Source organism: Channa argus, chromosome 2 (genome assembly GCF_033026475.1).
Source record: "Channa argus isolate prfri chromosome 2, Channa argus male v1.0, whole genome shotgun sequence".
In the NCBI taxonomy this organism is placed as follows: domain Eukaryota; kingdom Metazoa; phylum Chordata; class Actinopteri; order Anabantiformes; family Channidae; genus Channa; species Channa argus.
The window spans coordinates 31,716,814-31,737,932 of NC_090198.1; the positions used below are offsets into that span (position 1 = coordinate 31,716,814).

The window sequence follows — 21,119 nt, forward strand, 5'->3', positions numbered from 1 at the left end:
CGGAGGAGGAATAAAAGAGGGTTTGATTAAATCATTCAAGAGCTTTTAATACACAAACTATTAACTATAAACTACACTTACTGTCACCAGTTAAATTTTCATGATTCTGTTTCTACATTAATTTATAAATACTGTGATTAGAAATATCCACCTGTGAACATCCTGCTGAGATTGATCCGGTTCCTATGCATGCCAAAAACTAATCTTTCTGAGCTCAGACATTTTAACTCTGCTGTTTTATTGCTTTTTTCTAGATAAAACATTTGCTTATGCTTATATATGCTTATAATTAACTTTTAATTCTGTTTATAACCATTTATAATAACCATAAGTTTGTATAATAGTTTTTTCTTTAGAGCCATTTATAATTTTGTCATTGGTAATTAAGTTACTAGAAAATTAATCAATGTGTTTTCAGTTTTCTCTTGTAGATCTTAGAAATATTTTTGTAAACAATTATAGCATCAGTCATTCTGAACTTGTATATGAATATTTATGTTTGTAATCAAATATTCTTTGGATGATTAAATCTGATATTCTGCAGCACTGTCAGCATGACCTCTGCCCCCTTACCTTGTTGTCTTTGTGTTACACTTTAAGGTTTGTGTCTGTGATGTTTCTGTTTAAATCTTAGTTTTAATAAAACTGCTCTCCCAACTCACACTTTCTGTCTTAGTTCTCCAAAATATTTTTGTTCATATGTCAGATAAATATGGCCTGGGGGGCATCTACAGGAAGACACTGAATATTGTGCCCACAAAACAGATAAATGTAAAATATTATAACTGTGAGCCAAAGAGACAAAAACTAGTTTCTATGCCTAAGTACAGAGTTTTTAAAAATCTTCAAACTCATTAATGTGTGACTTAAACTGGGCAGACTTGTCCTGAGTTAAACCACAAGTACGCATGGAATGAATTTGTTCCGTCACTTCATCAACATTATGACCTGTGCAGTTTCCATAGTTGGTTTTGGTGTGAAAACCAGCTGTAACATCAGATGGACTGTACCAGTGAGACAGTGAAAATTAAAGACAATATTGTGGTTAAACTTTTAGTAACACGTGTGGCTGAAAACAATAGATCACTAGGTTTAAAAAATAAGACAAAGGAAGAAGTACTAAGTGTGAGCTATGGCTAAATCAATATTCAAACAGAACCTAGATGGATGGAAAGAAAACTGCATTTCACAACCCAGCATGGGCTCAAACATCACCTGTTTTATCTTATATAGATGTATGTTATGTAGCTGATGCTAATGTGAGGCTGAATAAACTCAACATAAGGACAAATGGAAAGTGTGTGTTTGTTCTTCCAGCGTTCAGAGCTGAAACTGGAGGGTGAAGTATTCAGAGATCACTGTATGTATCCTGGACACAGAAAGACCACCATACTCATCACTAACAGGTACACACCCTCACAAATCTCCTAATATTAAACTACTGTGTATATCATTTATTGTTTAAACTTTGTTGTAGGAGGGTCATGTGTGTGAAGGAGATTGACTTTGTGGGTCATTTCAACAAAGAGTGGGAGTGTTTGTTCGAGAACTTCTATCGTCCTCCAGCTGTGACCGGATCTGTACTGAAGATCTACTGCAAGGTACCGAGATGGGCCTAAAATAAACCAAAGTTAAACCTGAGATAATCCTGAGGTAAAACTGAGATTAACCTGAAATAAATCCAATGCTATTAGTGCTGTTCCAAAATAGTAATACAATAGCTTTATTTATAAAGCACTTAATCAAACAAAGTACAAAGTACTGTACAGTAAAAGGGGAAAAATATATAAACAAATAAATGAAATCAGGTTGTATAAAATCAAAGCCAAGCAGAAACTAAAAATACTTCAAGTGGTATAGATAGATATTTATACTAAAACAAGGAAACAGTTTCAGGAAAGGCAATTTGATAAAAATGCATTTTCAGACAAGACTTAAAAGATGACACTAACCCTCAGGCAGGTCATTCCACAGTTTTGGAGCCATAAAATACTATATCCCCCTTGATTTTTAACTAAGTTGGAACAGACAACTATCCACAGTCTGATAATCTTAAGTCTCGTAATGGCACCTATGGAATTGACAGAAATGTAGGATGCATCTAAAACCTGGAGTGCTTTATAAGTAATCAGTAAAATCTTAAAATATATCCTAGGATGAACAGGGAGCCAATGTAGAGAAGCAAGACAAGGAGTAATGTGGCTGAACTTCCTGGTTCTAGTCAGGAGCCTAGCGGCTGACTATGGACTATGGCTGTTACTGAGCCTGGCTATGGTGCTTAAAAGAAAAAATGGGGGTTGTTCTTGTTTTCCTCTATTATTGATGAATAATATGGTGTTATGGCATCACAGAGAACTTTTTTGTCCATTTTTACACTGTTTTCCAGGCTAAATGAGAGTCTTCGAAATTTCTGGAATGGCACTTCCTTTCTAACTTTTGTGTTGCTGGTTTAAAGTTGCGTGTTTTCGAATTATACCATGGAGATTACCTCCTCTGGTTTACCGCCTTGTTTTCAGAGGCGCAACACTATTGGCTGTTGTACGTAGTGAGGGTGCAGAATTGTCAACAAGATAATCAAGTTGTCCAGGAGTAACATTAAGGTGGCTACTTTCCATTGTATTGACATATGGTGAAGCAATTGATGAAAGAATCGTTTGTTTAAATTTGTTTACAGCTTTTTCACTTAAGCATCTGCTTTAGTGGAATTTTTTCTTTTATTGTAAATTCAAATGTTATTAGAAAATGGTAAGTCAGAAGAGAGTTGTAAGGAAATATTGTTAAATTATCCGTTTCAATGCCATACGTAAGGACAAGGTCTAAGGTTTGACTATAACAGTGAGTGGGTTTATTTACATTTTGGGAAAAACCAGTTGAATCTAATAATGAATTAAACACAGTGTTGAGGCAGTTATTGTCAGCATCTACGTGAATTTTAGTCACCCACTATAATGACTTTATCTGTACCAAGCACTAAATCAGATAGAAAATATGAAAATTCAAAACTCTGAATAAGGGACTGGAGGATAGTATGCATTAACTAATAGAAGTGGTGTTTGACATACTGATATGTTATTCCTGCTGCAACCAAGTTTCAGTAAGACGAATAAATCGTATTGGTAAGACAGCTGCTCCATCTAAAGTAGGCTCAACCCTGGACTGTCATACTTTGGTTGTCTAATAAAGCCATAATTCTTGATAAGAAAGTTGCACCATCTAAAGTAGGATGGATGTCATCTCTACTAATCAGCATTTACATTTACATTTAGTCATTTAGCAGACGCTTTTATCCAAAGCGACTTACAAGTGAGGTACAAGGCAAGCAAAAATCTCACTTATGAAGTCAAGGAGAAAACATCAAAGCAAAGTCCTATAAGAAAAGTGTTCACTGTTCACGAGATGCAAGTGAGAGAAAGAGCAGAAAGGATTTTTTATTTTTCATTATTATTTTTTTAAGAGATTTAAGTGCATAGGAAGAGTTCTGTTTTCAGCAGTTCAACTCACTTGAATAAGTGAGTTGAGGTAAGCGGGAGCTGTCGAGTTAACCCCCCTGTGAGCAAGAGAGAGGGCTTTGAACCTGATGCGAGCAGCTACAGGAAGCCAGTGTAGAGATCTAAAAAGTGGTGTGACATGCGTCTTTTTTGGCTGATTAAAAATTAGGCTAGCCGCTGCATTTTGGATCATCTGCAAGGGTTTTATTGTGAATACCTATAACCCCATCAACAAAGCGTTCCAGTATTCAAGACGAGATGTGACAATGAGCCTAGGTCTTCCCTAGGCTCCCCAGCCTAGGTTTTCCCCAAAACCCCTTGGCAGGGGTCCAGAGAAAACTACGGAGTCCGACATTATTTTGGCAAAGTTACACACCTATTCAACATTCATTTTAGTGACCCCCGATTTGCGTAATTGGGCGTCATTTACTCCCGTGTTAATAATAATCTTACTGTATTTACATTTATCTTAAGCCAGGAGTTTAAAATATGATTCAACGTCGCCCTCTCTGGCCCCAGGAAGACATTTGACTATGGCCATTAGAGTCTCTAACTTCACGTATCTGACTACAGAGCTGCCGATGACCATAGTTGGATTCTCAGCAGGTGCATCGCTGAGTAAGGAAAATTAATTTGAAACGTGGACTAACTGGTGATGAACCTCGGGCATCTATTTAGCATCGACATCGACATGTGACCGGAGGAGCCAGGGATCGAACCAACGACAGCGAGATTGGTGGATGACCGATCTACCTTCCTGCGCCACAGTCGCCCCAAATGAATGAGTAGCAGTATAAAGTGCTATAATAAAGAGTAACAATAGGGAGAAAAGCACTATATAAGTGTAGACCATTTATTTTAGAGGTCCAGTACGAGTACATACAGTGAGGGTAAAAAGAACCAGATATACTGTTACTAACAGTTAAACATGAGATAAACCTGAAATAACCCAAAGGAAACTCTGAAATAAACCTGAGGTAAACATAAAACATAACTGAAATTAATCTGTGATAAGGTCAAGGTACATGTGTCAAATCTGAAATAATCTCAAAAGTTTTTAAATAAACCTGAAAGATGTGGTGATACTAAAACAAAGATTTTATTAATCATTTATTTTAAATCATGTTAAATATTTTCACTTGATTTGCCAGTTTTCTAACTCTAATGTAAAATCATGTAATCGCAGATGTTTTTATGACTTTAGAAATTTTCTCCTCCTTTTTTTCTTGTGCTTCAGGAGCAGCATGTGCTGAGGCTGAATCGCAGTGACGAGTCAGTGAGAACTGTTCAGCTCCTGGATACACACACTGCTCAGGTACTGTGTGTGTGTGTGTGTGTGTGTGTGTGTGTGTGTGTGTGTGTGTGTGTGTGTGTGTGTGTGTGTGTGTGGCCCGTCTCTCACCTGGTTGCCATGGTTACCTACAGATGCTGCAGATGGCCATATCAGAGGCTCAGGTGTGTCAGCAGCAGCATCACATGGTCAAACAAAAGTCCCAGCGTTTCCTAAAACTCAACACCCAACAGTGATATCACTTCCTGTCTGCAGCTGTTTTTTTCTTGACACATGGAACTGTTCCTTTTAGAAATAAAATCAGAATGGACGCTGCTGGAAGCATTTGTCCAATCACAGGAAGTTGCCAATTTAATTTAAAGAAATAAAGCACACTCATTAGGGGGCTTTTACTCTGACGGTTTGAGTCCCACTAAAAGCCTAATGTCAAAGTGAATTATGTGATCGTAGTTTATGTTCACTTTTCTAATAAATCTGCAGCTTCTGTTAGTTAAGACGATAATAGTAATTTATGTCTCTCCAGAGTTAATTTTAATGTACTTTTATTTTTATTTAGATCATTTAACTTTGGGGATTGTGGGTAATGTGGACCCTGCTGTTTGAGTATAGGCTGCAGGTTTAGATGAAGCCATGAAAACATGTAACATTGAAACAATATTTAGGAAGTCAATGTGTCATTGATGTCTTTGTTCAAGTCTGATATAAACATGATGCTGAAGAAATGTCACATTTATTTCTGTCTTTGTTTTTGTTTTGTTGACATCTGTCAGGAAACCACATCTAAAATAAACCTGAAAAATTAAAGAGCAGATTGTAAAAATTAGCTTTAATCGCATCTTGATGTTTTTTTAACAATGACTAAGACCAGTGGTTAAATTGTGATTTGTGAGGTAAAGATGCCCTCCATTATTTCACTCTCACAAAACTTTATTAATTCCAGAAGAAAACGGCTTTGCCTTGTTAGAGTTGCTCTCTCCTTGGAAAGAAAAGAACCACATTTAGAAGAACTATACTGTACCAACACACAGCAAAAACCTTCACATCCATCAATAAGAACAAAGAAAATCAAAGAGGTTAACAATAACTATAACCTCTAGCCTGCTACAATCCTAACAAGAAAAGCAGTACTTAAAAGAAATATTCACAATGAGAAAAATACCAGAAAATGGAAATTACTTTAGAACAAAAGATTAAAAAAACTCAGTAACATACTCAAAACAACCCAAGTGAACAAGCACAAAATAAACTAAACTAACTTTAAATATAAAAGTATTAATTGTTAAAAAAAACAATTCCCTATTTAACAGATAAAATACAAACAATTTCCATTCAGTAAAGAAAAAGGGAAGTCTGCCAAATCAGCCAATGTGTAAAAAGGAAAAGCAACTATCCCATCCATACTAAATTCTACAGGTGAAATTGTCTAATATCTATGAAAGGGTTATGTTTTTCAAAGCTTTTACAGTAATCTGTTCATATCGAAAATCAGACATAGAAACCTTTCTAAACAACCTAAACTACTCAATATTTCAAAACAATACAACAAAACAATAAAACAACATGTTGGCTTCACCCCTTTTAGAAACACCTTTGGCAAATTGTATCACCATACAGAGGAACCACAGCATTCACAGCTACCTCCACAACACAAGCCAGATAATACATCCTGGTCTTGAGAGCTTAAGGCACTGCAATTTGATAAAAAGAAAAAAAAAAGCTAATTAAGAAAACTACATAAAGCCAATGTTTAAAATCATTGCCCAGAATACATAGTTAAATTTTATTGTTACTTTTTTTCACATTGTTTCTTTGATTTTGTTTCAAGACTATAAAAAATTGTTTTATGGATTAGCAAAAGTGGGAAGTCTTGTTTCTTCTTTTCTAGGATATTTCTCTTTTGTACTACTTTATACTTTGACTTCAGTAAAGTTCAATGTTGTAATAACTGATGTTATTTTGCAGAAATAGTAGTTTTCTGTTTATTAGATTTGATCATAGAACATAAAAAATGGGTGATAAAACATGTTTTTCAGAAAAAAAGTTCTGTAAAATGTCCAAAATAAAAGCAGATGCCAGATGTTTCCTGTCTGGTTTGTTGTCATGGCAAAACACCAGCTGGGGTCCTCTTGTTAGCCTTTGACCCCGAGACACTGAGTAAAGTTTCCATTTTCTTTTGTTTTCCAGATGAAGCTTCAGGGAAAACCAAATGCTCTCTATGTCAGACAAACATGATAAGAATATAAAAGCATTCATATATTTTATCATGTATCCAATAATAGTACACCAGTTTGTTTGTTTGTAGACAAATTAAAAAAAAGACTATTGAGTCTTCAGGAAACCTCAGCTTCAAATCACAAGAATTACTGTCAATCCTTAATGACTGGAAGCTGTGGTGGTCTGAAGGTAGGAGAAGCAAGCCCGTGAGCAGAAAGTTGTTGGTTCTATTCCCTGAACTGTATGACTGAACCTGGACGGGACAAGTATTCCCTGGTGGTTTGTATGCTACAGTATATTAATAATGTTTTTTGTCATCTAATAATAGTCATTCTGTGTGACAAGTGCTGAAAAATACAACGGATGCGTCCTGTGTTTAGGGGAACACACATTGAGCATAAATAAGTTCACCTTTAAACATTTGGACTAATAAAACATCTGTCAGATTATTTCAGGCTGAAAGCTGCAGACAACAAAAAGTTTAACAGGTCATCAGTCAGCTTGTAAACCGCCCGTCATCCTGTCTCCATGCAAACACTGATTGATCATTTCCACCACAACAGTTGGATGAGCTCCTGTTCCTGTACAGCTGAGAATGTGTAGTTTTTATAAATTTTCTTTCAGTTTCTCGGGAAGCTTGTGATGAATGAAGTCGGTCAGACCTGTCGCATGGCAGACAAAGTTTAAGGTGTGAACCCAGTTTCCTCCAACAGACCTGCAGGTTGCTGAATTTGTCTGTCTAAAATATAAAAATATATATAATTCTTTGTGAAACAAGTCTAAACAACATTTTAGGATTAAAATCATTGTTTGAACATTTCTCTGACACATCCTGTTGACCTTAAACATAGTTACTCAAGCATCAACTGGATGTATTTCCTTATACTTACTTATACCTAAAATTCTGCAGCTTCGTTTGTTATGTATCATTAAAATCTTTTAAAAGTTCTTATTTTGGGACACTGAGATGTTTGCTGATCTGCTCAGGCTTCAGTGTCTTTACAGGTGTAATCAAATGTTAGTGATGTTTGTTTTCTTGTGCTGTTGTTCAGGTTTACATGTGACTCTCAGTTTCTGTCATGAGTTTGACCACAGGAATTTCAGAATTTAAATTATTGTAGTGTCAGTAAAGGTAACAGTGTGATCACTGTGACAGTGTCACTGATCTTGTTTGTGACAAGATCTTCTCTGTTTTTTGCAGATAATTTGGTTCTGTCTGCTTCATCACACAGTGCATGCTAAACATGCACTGTTATGCCACTGTTTTAGGGGAACCTAGGCATAACACCCTGTGCTCCCCCACTCTTTCATTCCCAAGCAAAAACCGGCAAGTACAAGTCTTCCAAAAACGAAATGTAGCAATTTAATACTTTCAGAGGTCAGCAATGCCAAAAAACAACAAAAAACCCTAACAAAAACCCCACCTTACCTTAACAACCCAAATACACAAAATAAAAGACAGGATTCAATTCAATTCAATTCAACTTTATTTATATAGTGCCAATTCAAAAAAAAATCTCAAGGTACTTTACAGAATTAAGTCAAGACTTGTAAATGTAGTAGTAATGGTCTGTATTTTAGCGCTTTTATCCAATGCAAGGTGCTCATCTGACCCACCGGGAGCAACTTGGGGTTCAGTGTCTTGCTCAAGAACACTTCGCAATGTAGCTGGGAGCGGGGATCGAGCCACTGACCCTCTGGTCCATGGACGACTGCCTTACCAACTGAGCTACAGCTGCCCCCGGTTGTAGACTATAAAGATGTACAGTATTGTTCAAAATAATAGCAGTACAATGTGACTAACCAGAAAAATCCAGGTTGTTTGTGTATTTTTTTATTGCTACGTGGCAAGCAAGTTACCAGTAGGTGCAGTACATTCTCAGAAAACAAACAAGACCCAAACTACTAAAAACCTGGATTATTCTGGTTAGTCACATTGTACTGCTATTATTTTGAACAATACTGTATAGAGAGAACCCAACAATTCCCCCTTGAGCAAGCCCTAGGCAACAGTGGAGAGGAAAAACTCGCTTTAACGGAAGAAACCTCCAGCAGAACCAAGCTCAGGGTGGGCGGCTATCTGCCTTGACCGGTTGGGGTGAGTGGAAAGTGAAGAGAGAAAAGAAAAGGAGCGACAACAATAGGGTCAAGAGGAGGGGGGTCCCCCAGCAGCCTATAGCATAACTATAACTAAGTATAAGCTTTATCAAAAAGGAAGGTTTTGAGCCTAAACTTAAAAGTAGAGAGGGTGTCTGCTTCCCGAATCGGAACCGGGAGCTATTTCCACAGGAAAGGAACTTGATAGCTAAAGGCTCTGCCTCCCACTCTACCTTTGGAAATTCTGGGAACCACAAGAAGTCCTGCATTTTGAGATCGAAGTGGTCTACTGGGATGATGTGGTGTTATGAGGTCGTCTATATATGATGGAGCCTGACCGTTCAGAGGTTTATATGTAAGAAGCAGGGTTTTAAATTCTACTCTAAATTTAATGGGAAGCCAATGGAGGGAAGCTAGTGAAGGTGAAATATAATCTCTCTTGCTAGTTCCAGTCAGCACTCTTGCTGCAGCATTTTGGATTAATTGCAGGCTCTTTAGGGGGTTACTGGGGCATCCTAAAAGTGTGTATACCCTAGGCTCGTAACCTGAAACAGGAGAAAGATTAGTTAAATAAAAGGGGTTCTCACTCCTACTGAGTCTACCTGGTGCTCAAAATTTACAGTGAATTTACAGAGTCAGAAACAGACACCGAGACTTTGCAACTGAGTGTGAATCAGATGGGATTTACGCACCTCCAAGTCTGAAGCCATGGTTGTCTGCTGGAAAACGATGGATTGCCCCCTTTGAGTTAGGAGTGATTCACTGCCTCAAATGAAGTTACTTTAAGTATCTTGAGGCTTTGTTCATGAGTGAGGGTAAAATGGATCATGAAATTGACAGCTGGATTGGTGCAGCATCAGCAATAATGCAGATGTTGCACCAAACTGTTGAGCTGAAGAGAAGCTAATTAAGGCAAGCCTCTTAATTTACCAGTCAGTCTATGTTGCTACTCTCACCTATGGTCATGAGCTCTGGGTAATGACTAAAATAATAAGATTGTGATTGCAAGCGCTGGAAATGAGTTTCCTTCATAGATTGGCCACGCACAGCCTTAGAGAAAGGGTGCAGAGCTTGAGTATCCAGACTCTGCTTGAAGTAGAACAGCTGCATTGAGGTGGGTTGGACATCTATAAGAATGCTTCCTGGGCGCCTCCCATTGGATGTCTTCCATGTATGCTCAGTTGGTAGGACACACCAAGATCCAGTTCTGATGACAGTTTTCAGTCTGACTTATTTGTTACAATGAGACATAAAATCTTTCAGGAAAGAGAAAAGGAGAAACTGGTGACAGACTGTGACACAACAATGACAAATAACTGTTTATTTAACACTGGTGTTAGCCTGTTACCTGTTAGCATGTTAGCTGTTAGCTCCTGGTGATGTCTTTGTGTGTGTGTTTAAGGCTACAGAGAATTTATAATGTGGTGAAAACAGTCAGGCTGTGTGTGGTGGTGGTGGTGGTGGTGGTGGTGGTGATAATGACTTCCAGCTGCCTCAGGCTAAACACAGGACAATGTTTGATTTCTACACAAACCTTAACAGAAAACAACAATAAGGGGACATCGAATCATTGCATTTTAACTTTTTGAAGTTAAGCTTTATATATAAAATAAGCACAATATATGAACAAACCATGTTGAATTTAGCAGAGGTCAATATGAACTCAGTCTGTCCAATGTTAAAATGCGGTTCCCATCATGCTTTGTGTAAATATACAGCATGAATTGACAGGAACAGTTTAAAGTTATACAATGAAAATAAAATATCAGTCAAATATATGAAATCATTACAAGAGGCAACAAAATCAAAATTAGAAAACATTTGAGTTTGGTTTGTTCATGTTTTCGTGTGATGCTGTCTAATTGGGTCTTAGTGTTGATATTTAGGAGGATGAAGACTAAGTGGGTAACTTGGTCTTTGCTGGGTTCCAAGTCACTTAGTGCCTCAGTGTCTCTGTTTGTCAGGAATGTATTGAACCTGAAGCTGCAGATTTTCCTCAGGGAAAAGAAACGTTCCTGAAGGAAGTTAAATAAACACGGGTTGGATGGGGGGGTGGAGTGTAGCAGGGGTGTTAACTAGGCCCCTAGCTATGCTCCTTTAGCGTAGTGCCGTGCAGCAGACTCAGACTAAATATGAAGCTGTTTCTGTTTAAAGGTGATCAGCTTGAACTGCATCGACCTCTAGAAACTGCACTTATGCCACAAACCCAGACTAAAACCTACAGGAAGACCATTACAGGTCCTCAGACAAAGAGTTAGAGTTAAACAGCAGCAGAGTCACGTGGTATGAATCTGTCTTTGCTGGTCCTGGTCTGACCCAGGTGGTTGCTGGATAGGGGGTTGGTTCAGGTTTCTGTCGTCACCACAGCTGAACATGTTCTTGTCAGATCCTCCTCCTGATGATAGTCATGCAGAGCCTGAAATTCATGATTCCTGACCCACTTTCCTCCGGCTCACATTTCTAAACACTCCTGCAAACGCTGATATCAGACTGAACCCATGTTTATTGTAGTACAGAATCCAAACAGCTGATTCTGAATCAGAGCAAGAATGCAGATTTCTGTCAGACCATAAGTCTTTGTTAGAGTTTCACTACAAGCAGGGCAGAAATATCTGCAATTCATGTTTTCAAAGTTCAAGCAGACCCAAAGTAAGGCATTTATTCTGAAGGAGAACAGGAAGTCATAAGTAACCTGACATGTTTTTACTCTTTCTTCTGGTTTTTTATTACTCAGCTTCTCAGTCACCCGAATCAAATTGTTGATTGGTGTCAGAAAACAGGAATTGACCTATTTTTCAGATTCACTGAGAGGTCACCACTCTCCGATCCCATTCAGACCCAGAAGCTGCTCGGTACAACACAGTCTGATCTGCAGCTCCACTGCAGCAGGTGCAGTTATAGGCTGAGGGAGGGAGGAAGTGGAGGAAGGATGAGGAAGGAAGCAGTGCTGCTTTTTCCACCCAGATTTTAATGTGCTGGACCAGGGATTGAACCAGCAAACTTACTGTGAGAAGCTTTGTTTTTTAACATGCTTCCTTAATTATTCCCTTTATAAGCTTTGAACTCACTAATAGAGGTCAGGAGAACACCCTCTGGATTTCTAAGATTTTACAGCTGCACTTAGAAACAGATTTGTAATGTCCAGCTACAACAATAATGTTGCTGTGTGTGTTTTGTTATTGCTTCCTAAGTACCCTAACCCTGCCAGCTGATCACTTGCAGGCTGGAGGGGTTGAGAGAGCGGGTTTTTACCTGAATTACATTTACATTTACATTCAGTCATTTAGCAGACGCTTTTATCCACTTACAAGTGAGGTACAAGGCAGCAAAAATCTAAGTCAAGGAGAAAACAATTAACAAAATAGAATTTCATCATATGGTTGCGGTGGTTTTAAAATTTCATTGTTTGTTTTATTTCTTATAGCAGTTTTTACCAATGCAGCCTCAGAAGAATAAAAGCAGCATTTTCTAATTTTCACAGCTGATGATCAGTTACCACATTTGATTGCATCTCTACTACTATAAGGTCTCTCTCAGTTCACCTGTCTGAATTTAATGAGTTTTAAATGTGACACCTGCTGGATGTGACAGTTTTCAGGCACTGTTCTGACTGTTGCTTGTGATCTAACAGGCTGTGATCCAGTGTTCTGTTGAACTATGTTACCTCAAGATAAGCTACATGCGTGTATAGAAAGTCAAAGTCCTCCCTTCCCCTGACTCTGACATCACAGGCAAGTGCAGCACATGTCAGTTGGTAGCAGAATTTGATAGAACATTGTCTCAGTCTTAGCTCTGATGTCATTATCCACATATTTTCATTATCCACATATTTTTCAAGAAGCTCAGATGTGATGTGCTTTTCTGTTTTTGAGCAAATTAGGGATTTTTTAACTAATCAAAGGTTTGTGGTTCAGGTAAATGTTTTAAATCAAGTCTTTAATCAGAGAAAACCTTTTCCTTCATCTTACATTTTTATTAGTTTGATTTTAACAGATTCTAATGAGCATTTACAGAGCATTGAAAATGTGAAGGAAATCAAAGAGTAAAAATGTCCTTAGTGAAACTCTACAGTGAGAATGTTTGTTTCATTAGATACACTGTGTCATACTGCTCATGTTAAACATTATTTGTTTAACATGTACATGTTGTGTTGCAGATTTATGATGTTTTTGTGTGTCTCACCTGAGGCTCCATGTCTGGAATGTGTGTAATACAAAAGCTCAATTTAATATGAGCCATAAAACAGAAAACAGTGGTTAAAGTGAGTGAAGAAGTCTGGGTGGTCTGTCTCCACCCCAGGGAGTGGGAAGCCGGGGGGGTTCACCACACAAAGTATGAGATCTGAAAAACTTTGAAACTGAAAAAGTTTTGTTTTGTTTTGTTTTTTTGTTTGTTTGTTTTTTGTTAAGAGAAGAAATGTCCGAATTTGGTGTTGACTTGTCTGATGTTTCTGCTTTATGGTCTGGGGGGTTGAGCTGGACCCTTTACATGTAGCTGAGAGAAGAATGCTGTCTAAACTCCTGTCAGTTCTGGACACTGTCTCCCACCCAATACAAAGTGCACTGACTGGACAGTGGAGCAGGTTTAGACACACTGATTTCTACCAAGCTCCACAGCAGAGCCTTTATCCCAGTGGTCAATAAACCAACAAACATTCCAACAAACCATTAGACCAACAAACTTTCTGTGAGAAGCTTTTTTTAACAACCTTCCCTGGTAACTTGACTTATACTGGACAATAATGTTTTAACGTCACATTTATCATCATTCTTAAAAGTTTCATTATTTATTCTCAAATCCAACGTCTGAGCATCATTATTATTTATGTCATTCTGTCATCACTGCTTCATGTAAAGCTCTTTGTTTTTATTAACAGTTGTAGAAGTTTTTAGTTTTTGTGTTGGTGCATGTCGGCATCTAGTTGTGGCTCTGTCTAAAATACTGACATATCAAAAAAGTTTTTAGTTCAGAATTTTGTCTCAGAATCAGGAAAATCAAACACAACCATGTTCTTAATGAGACAAACACTGTTTTATTAAAGACTCGTACTATAACAGACTATATAACGTACTATAATGGACTCGTGTTATAAACTGTACCTTTTAACCAGAATCCGAACCAGAACCAATTTTTTATTTAACTTATCTGTCGCAATTAAAACACTAAAAGAGAAGCTATTTATTTCTTGTAATTATCAGAAAACCGTCCGAACCGGCCCAGTCCGGCTTTCAGGTGTGGGTGCGGAGCCGCACGTGTCTGGTTTCTCCTCCGGGGAGGGCGGGGACAGTTCGGGGGGCGGTGATGATGAAGAGGAGGAGCAGCTGGTCTCGGTTCAGTCTGTCGCAACGTTTTCCTCTTGTCTTTGTTTCCAGGAAAGGTTCTGATGAACGAACAGTGACCGCAGCGAACCGGATCAAGACTCGCAGGATCCGCAGCACCGACAGCACCAGGATTAGACGTATGAGTATCAGAGCAGATCGGACCCTGCATCAGGTCTGGTTTTGATCATGTGGGACTGACAGACTTCGTAAAAACTTTGTTGTCTCCATGGAGACGGGAGTTTTTTTCCCCACTCTGACCGAGTTCTGATAAACTTATTCATCGACTATTGATCAGCGATGGTAGCGCGATTCTTTCTGCTGCTGCTGGCGTTCTGCGGACATGCCAAGAGCGCGTTCCCGCTGCGACCCTCCTACAGCCTATACGCGAGCGGGCACGCGCACGGAGCCCGCGCCGCTAGCAGACACAGGTAAGATGACACGTGCACGGAAAGGATGATGATGATGAAGGTGGGGGTGAGGGGGAGGGATGAAGAAAGAAATTATGGTGACGTCAGGGTGTGTGCGTGAGTGCGTGCGTGCAGCAGATGTTTTATTGTGAAAGAGTGGACGGGAAGCAGCAGCTGTGACGATATCAACTCTCTCCTCCCAGCTGTGTTTCCATGGTAACGATAATAGTTTATGTTTGGTTCATTTAAACCATCATAAGCTGAAGTTTCTTTCACTGATGACATATCTTCTCTGTGTGAGGAGTAAGAGTGATGAAAAGCCTGGAATTTTTCTGACAAGGACTAAGAGAAACGTCACATTTAATCCCATTTCCATTATGTTCTGCTGTCTCTGTAGAATCAGCTCAGAATCACTAAAACTTAACTAAACTTGAGTTTAATTATTTTAGGTAAAATCTGAGCTGGTGAGACCAGGGGCAGATGTGTTTGGGGGGCATATAATTTATCTCGGTAAAATGACTCATGAGCCACATTAAAGACGATGAAAAGGTGAGAGGTAAGGATGATTGATATGTGTGTCTAGACTGAGACGGGATGAGGGCAGTTCGCACAGCAGCACTGTTATGTTACTAGATGACTTTGAAGCCAAATTAGCAGAACCACAAATTAAGAATTTAATGAGATGAACTCATGTTGTATGGGGTGAAATGTAACTCTGTAATCACACAAAGACAACACTATAAGTGTACAAACATTAAATAATTTTGCACAGACTGTAAAATAGATCAGAATCACTTTGAGAAAAGTATTTGATAAAAAAAATCTTCTGCTGTTTTTTTGATGAAACTGTTCAGAGCACCGTTTCTGTCATACACAATGCATGTCTGACTGAGATGTTGAATTATAGTCAGGCGTTTTATTTAGATTTAAGTTTATATACACTTACACATAAATGTATATATGCATTCTCTCTCTCTCTCTCTCTCTCTCTCTCTCTCTCTCTCTCTCTCTCTCTCTCTCTCTCTCTCTCTCTCTCTCTCTCTCTCTCTCTCTCTCTCTCTCTCTCTCTCTCTCTCTCTCTCTCTCTCTCTCTCTCTCTCTCTCTCTCTCTCTCTCTCTCTCTCTCTCTCTCTCTCTCTCTCTCAGTCACTCAGTCACTCAGTCACTCACTTACTCACACACACACACACACACACAGACACATATACAGTTATCACACATTATCATTTGACAATGTTTAGACCCAAAAGCATGATGGTAGAAGCTGCCTTTCTCACTCATAGTACTCAGACAGCTGAATTAAAAATTGGCCAAATTAATTAAATACATCAATTCTACCTCCCCCCCCTGTATTTTCCTGTATTTGCCCAAATTAGTTCTCTGACAATCAATACAAATACAATACTCCTACAGCTGTCCATTAAAGATCACTTTCACTTCTTTTGGTTTCGGTTTGGATAGTTCATGTACATAAATGCCATTAAATGTCTGTCTGATTTCCCAATATTAAAATATCTCTCTACTTCCAGCTGAAAAAGGCCTCCAGATGACATCACTTGAAAGGAACCTTCAGTTTAGTTTACTATGTCATTTGTAATCATGGTCAACTGCAGCATGCTGCAGATTTTATATGAGTCTGTGGTAGCCAGTTCCATCTTCTATGAAGGTGGCAGACAGTAACAGAATGGACAAACTAATCAGAAAGCCTGGATTTGTTCTGGGGAGAAGCTAGACAATCTGCATGCTGTGGCTGACAAATAATTTGATACAGTGAAGTCAGAGGAAAGTTTAAAAGCATTATTGCACATTTACACCCTAAATTAAGCCAAAGAAAGCAAGTTGACCATCGGTCAGGTCGCTCTTTAAGGGAGACTGAAACAGCTGTTTTTAGACCAGTGATTATGTCAATAGAAGTCAGTAGAGTTTGTCAGACTTTAAAAAAGTTTAGAGAGTTTGAAGCAAAACAGCTGTGTAGGATCATCAGTTTAAAAGCAGCTGCAGACAGATGTTTGGTTTCAGCTTCATACTGAAGATTCCGGTCTGAGTTGCATCTCTGGACATGCCCAAAGTCAACTTGAGGGGGGGGTGGGGGACATCCTGCTGCACATTTCATATTTTGATTCCAGACCTGATCCCACTGTGAACAAGGAAGCTGACGTAGTTCATAAACACCACAGCCAAATTGAAAGCCCAGACAGTAATTGAAGTAGGCTAAAAAAAGCTGGACCAAGCCATTGACCCCTGCCACACATTTAGAGATGGGATCTCCATGTAGTTTGTCACCCAGGACATGGTACAGGTGGACAAATACAGGCTACAGTCTGAGGGGCCTAAGGCCAGAGTGTGAACAGACAGAAGAGCTTCCACTTAGCAACATTCAGGCTGGTTACAGACAACATAAATACCCCCCACCCCTGACTGTCACAGAATATGTGAACACCCCCACCCACCCACACCCTCCTTGTCTTCTCCTTGTGCAATCATCTACACTTGTGCGACACTATTGTTTTCATCATTAACAGATTTTTGTTCTTTTTAAACCGCTGAACCCTGAAGTCTCATCTTATCTCGTGTAATGTTTATCAAGGTAGATTCATCACATTTACCCTTTAACTTCAGTTGAAGGTCAGGTGTAGACCTCCATGGCATAAATAAAAAACACTAACAGAAACTGAACTAGAAGAAAACCTAATTGAAAGAGAAGATGATTTGTTAAAGATTTGTCTTGTGGCATCTTGGTTGTAAAAATTTACCAAGAACTGCATGAACATAAGATGTAATCGTGTCAGCCCCTGATATCAGATCGGCAGAAACTCCTCTGTGTGTTTAATGAAACATTATTTATTTAGTTGATTGCTTTTATGAAGCACATTGATGCAATCAGAGATAAATGTTCATTTGTTGCTCAAAGTGGAACAGCTTTACATCATGTCATCACAGCATCTAAAGAGGATATTTTCTTTGAATTTGTACTAAAATTCTTTCTTCTGACAGTGTCAGACTCCTCAGAAAAGTGAGTAATTTCTTGTCCTCCTGGCGATAACCCAGCTCTGAAGTCATCAACAAAAAACTAAACAAACGCCCAAATGACTCATTTCCTGTTCGAATCCTGCAGCCTGAAAATCTCAAGTTTTCTGTATGGATTCTTGTTTACAGTGAATATCATTAGAAATGTTTTTTTCCCAAACATTATTAATATTACTGCAGATTTCGGCACTGTGGTTGGCTGCCTTTTTTCCTCGTTTCCAACACAGCTACAAGTGGCAGAGGCTGGTGCATCAATAGAAAAGAAGGCATGACTTCACTTCTGGAGTGGTTTAATAACATAGTTTCTATCATCTGTAGTTGAGAAACTTGCTCCTCTCTGTCAGACACCTGGAGGTCAAAGGTGACTGGTGAACATTAGGTGTCACTGTTAACGAACAGAGGACTTGTTCTTTTCCTTTTGAGGGTTCCCTTTCAGGGGTCACCACAGCAAATCCTCTGCCTCCACCTAACCCTATCCTTTTCTCTCACAGCAACTAACTATCTCACTACACGGAAAGACTTCTTCTTATAGGACTTTGGTTTGATGATTTCTCCTTGATTTAGATTTGTGCTGCCTTGTACTTAACTTGTAAGTGCTTTGGATAAAAGTGTCTGCTAAATTACTAAATATAACTGTAAATGCACATTTCTGGGTGCTGAGCCTTCCAGATGGGTGTCAAAGGTCACAAGTCTATTCTGGAGACCAGGGGTCCAGGTGCTGGAGGGTAAATGGGAACTCTCTGGGGCTGCTATGATGTACAGGTCAGGAGTGTGCAGAGTTAACTCTTTAGAGGGAGTAACACTGCTGTCTGGTTAAGCGAAAACAAACCCAGTACCTGCTATCATTATAAAATGTGATTTACTCAGGAACTTAGAGGTGCAGTGTTTCACTCTAGCTTTGACAAAACCTATGCAGGTGTTTCCCGGGACCAGTGGGACCATAGGATCTCCTACTAATAAAATGCCCGAACCTCCTCAACTGACTCCCTTCAACGCTAAAGGGGCAGCGACTTTACTCCAAACTACCCTCGGATGTCAGACCGTCAGAACTCCGCACCCTATTTTTAAGGCGGAGCCCAGCTACCCTTCACAGGAAACTCATTTCGTTTACTTGTAATTGGGATCGTATTCTTTCGGTCATAACCCAAAGCTCATGACCGTAGGTGAGGGTTGGAAAGTAGATTGACTGGTAAATTGAGAGCTTGTACATTATGCCCAAATCAATACATACATTCTTAGTTTGAGTTGGTTTTAATATAAGATTGGATTATTGGCATCTTTCATTATCATTCATCCACCATAAGACCAACTATGTCAAGGTATTACAGCATTAGAGGAGGTATTAGATTGTTTCCAAAGTGTTGGGATCCTCTTTTGACTAAAGAACATATCAAAATTGGAATTTGAAAAGTAAACAAGTTGCTCAGCACAGTTTCTCAGTGTTAGGCTGGTAATCAAAACAAAGACTTGTTCAAGCTTTGCAATACATAAGCCAACAACCTGATGCTGTGATGTTACATACACACACACTCATGGATATGGATCTTGGTAATATTGGACTTTTGGGGCTAAGACATGAATCACTGACCCTGCAATTAGTGAACAACTGCTCTACCTTTTGAGTTATAGCTTCTGCTGTATGTGTAGTTTTTACCCAGTATGTATAATTTTAAGCCTGTGTTGAATGTCAGAATGCCCCAGATAAATAAAAGCTTTTGCACCAAATTCTAGAATATCCTTACAGAGATCATTCTGCCTCAGTCAAAACTATTTAAAGTCCAGGGTTACCACGATAGTCAAGTATGTAATGAGTGTATGTCAATTTCCGCCAGCAACTGTGGTTGTCAGTTAATAATAGGTCTAATCTATTAATCTTATATTATGTTAATGTGTTTTAATCCTACCCAAGTTCCAAATGATGTGGGATGATGTGTAAAACATAGAAAAACAGAATGCAATGATTTGCATATCTCATCAACCCATAATTTATTCACAATAGAACATAAACAACATATCAGATGTTGAAACTGAGAAAGTTTAAAATTTCATGGAATATATTGGATCATTTTGAATTTGATGGAATCAACACATCTCAATAAAGTTGGAACAGATTGAGGTTTACCATTGTATTGCATCCCCTCTTCTTTTCTGTAAATCTGTAAATGTCTGGGAAGTGAGGAAACCAGTTGCTGGAGTTTTAGAGAGGAACCTTGGAGTTATTTTTGACCAGGATTTATTTGTCCTTTACCTCACATACAAAACCAATCTCTAGAACAGCCTTCTTCCACCTACAGAACATTACCAAAATTAGGAGCATCCTGTCTCAAAATGATGTTGAAAAACTAGTCCATGCATTTGTTACTTCTAGGTTGGACTACTGTAATTCCCTACTTTCGGGATGCCCCAGTAATTCCCTAAAAAGCTGGCAATTAATCCACAATGCTGCAGAAAGAGTGCTGACTGGAATTAGCAAGAGAGATAATATTTCATCTTCATAAGCTTCTCTCCATTGGCTTACCATAAAACCTAGAATAGAATTTAAAACCCAGCTTCTTACATATAAAGCTCTGAACCGTCAAGTTCCATCATAATATAGAAGACCTAGTACCACATTGATCTCATAATGCAGGCTCACTTGTGGTTCCCAGAATTTCCAAAGGTAGAATGGGAGGCAGATCCTTTAGCTATCAAGCTCTTCTCCTGTGGAACAAGCTCCCAGTTCAGATTCGGGAATCAGACACCCTCTCTAATTTTAAGTACTAGGCTCAAAACCTTCCTCTTTGATAAAGCTTATAGTAAGTTATAGTTATGCTGCTATAGGCTTAGACTTCCGGGGGGACCCGATGCACTGAGCTCCTTTACTTCTCCTGTCCCTCTCTCCTTTCCTCCTCAACATTTTGAATTAGTCACCAACGATCTTCACTTGGCTTAAGATAATAGGCTAGTCTCTATCCTCTTGTCCCTCTCTCCTATCTTCTCACCCCTCAATTTTCACCACTGTATTACATTAACTCTGTGTAGTTGTCTTTCTCCTTTTCTGTCTCCCTCTCTGTCCCTTTCTACAGGTGTCCTTGGTTTTGGAGCTGTGTACTACTGGTCCTACCAAGCTGCCCAATGTTTTGTTGTTGCTTTAGTTGCTCTTTTCTTTTCTCACTCCACTTTCCACTCAACCCAACCGGTCAAGGCAGATGGCCGCCCATCCTGAGCCTGGTTCTGCTTAAGTTTTCTACTGTTAAAGGGAGTTTTCCCTCCCCACTGTTGCCTAGGGCTTGCT

The 21,119-nt window shown here is 38.9% G+C and overlaps 2 protein-coding genes across 5 annotated transcripts in view; both read left to right on the top strand.

Annotated features, from left to right (window-relative positions):
• vps13c (vacuolar protein sorting 13 homolog C) overlaps nt 1-6,858 on the top strand; it is a 74,006-nt gene extending 67,148 nt beyond the window's left edge. For both annotated transcript variants that reach the window (XM_067492615.1, XM_067492622.1), the window contains exons 84-87: nt 1,318-1,406; nt 1,478-1,601; nt 4,726-4,803; nt 4,914-6,858. In XM_067492615.1, coding sequence (XP_067348716.1) covers nt 1,318-1,406; nt 1,478-1,601; nt 4,726-4,803; nt 4,914-5,015 — 393 coding nt within the window. In that variant the 3' untranslated portion in view covers nt 5,016-6,858. The remainder of the gene's footprint in view (nt 1-1,317; nt 1,407-1,477; nt 1,602-4,725; nt 4,804-4,913) is intronic.
• Nucleotides 6,859-14,402: 7,544 nt separating this feature from the next.
• Nucleotides 14,403-21,119, top strand: part of LOC137108253 (EMILIN-1-A-like) — a 29,886-nt gene continuing 23,169 nt past the window's right edge. For 2 of the 3 annotated variants that reach the window (XM_067492642.1, XM_067492651.1), the window contains exon 1: nt 14,403-14,839. In XM_067492642.1, coding sequence (XP_067348743.1) covers nt 14,709-14,839 — 131 coding nt within the window. In that variant the 5' untranslated portion in view covers nt 14,403-14,708. The remainder of the gene's footprint in view (nt 14,840-21,119) is intronic. The other variant, XM_067492633.1, reaches the window with a different exon arrangement.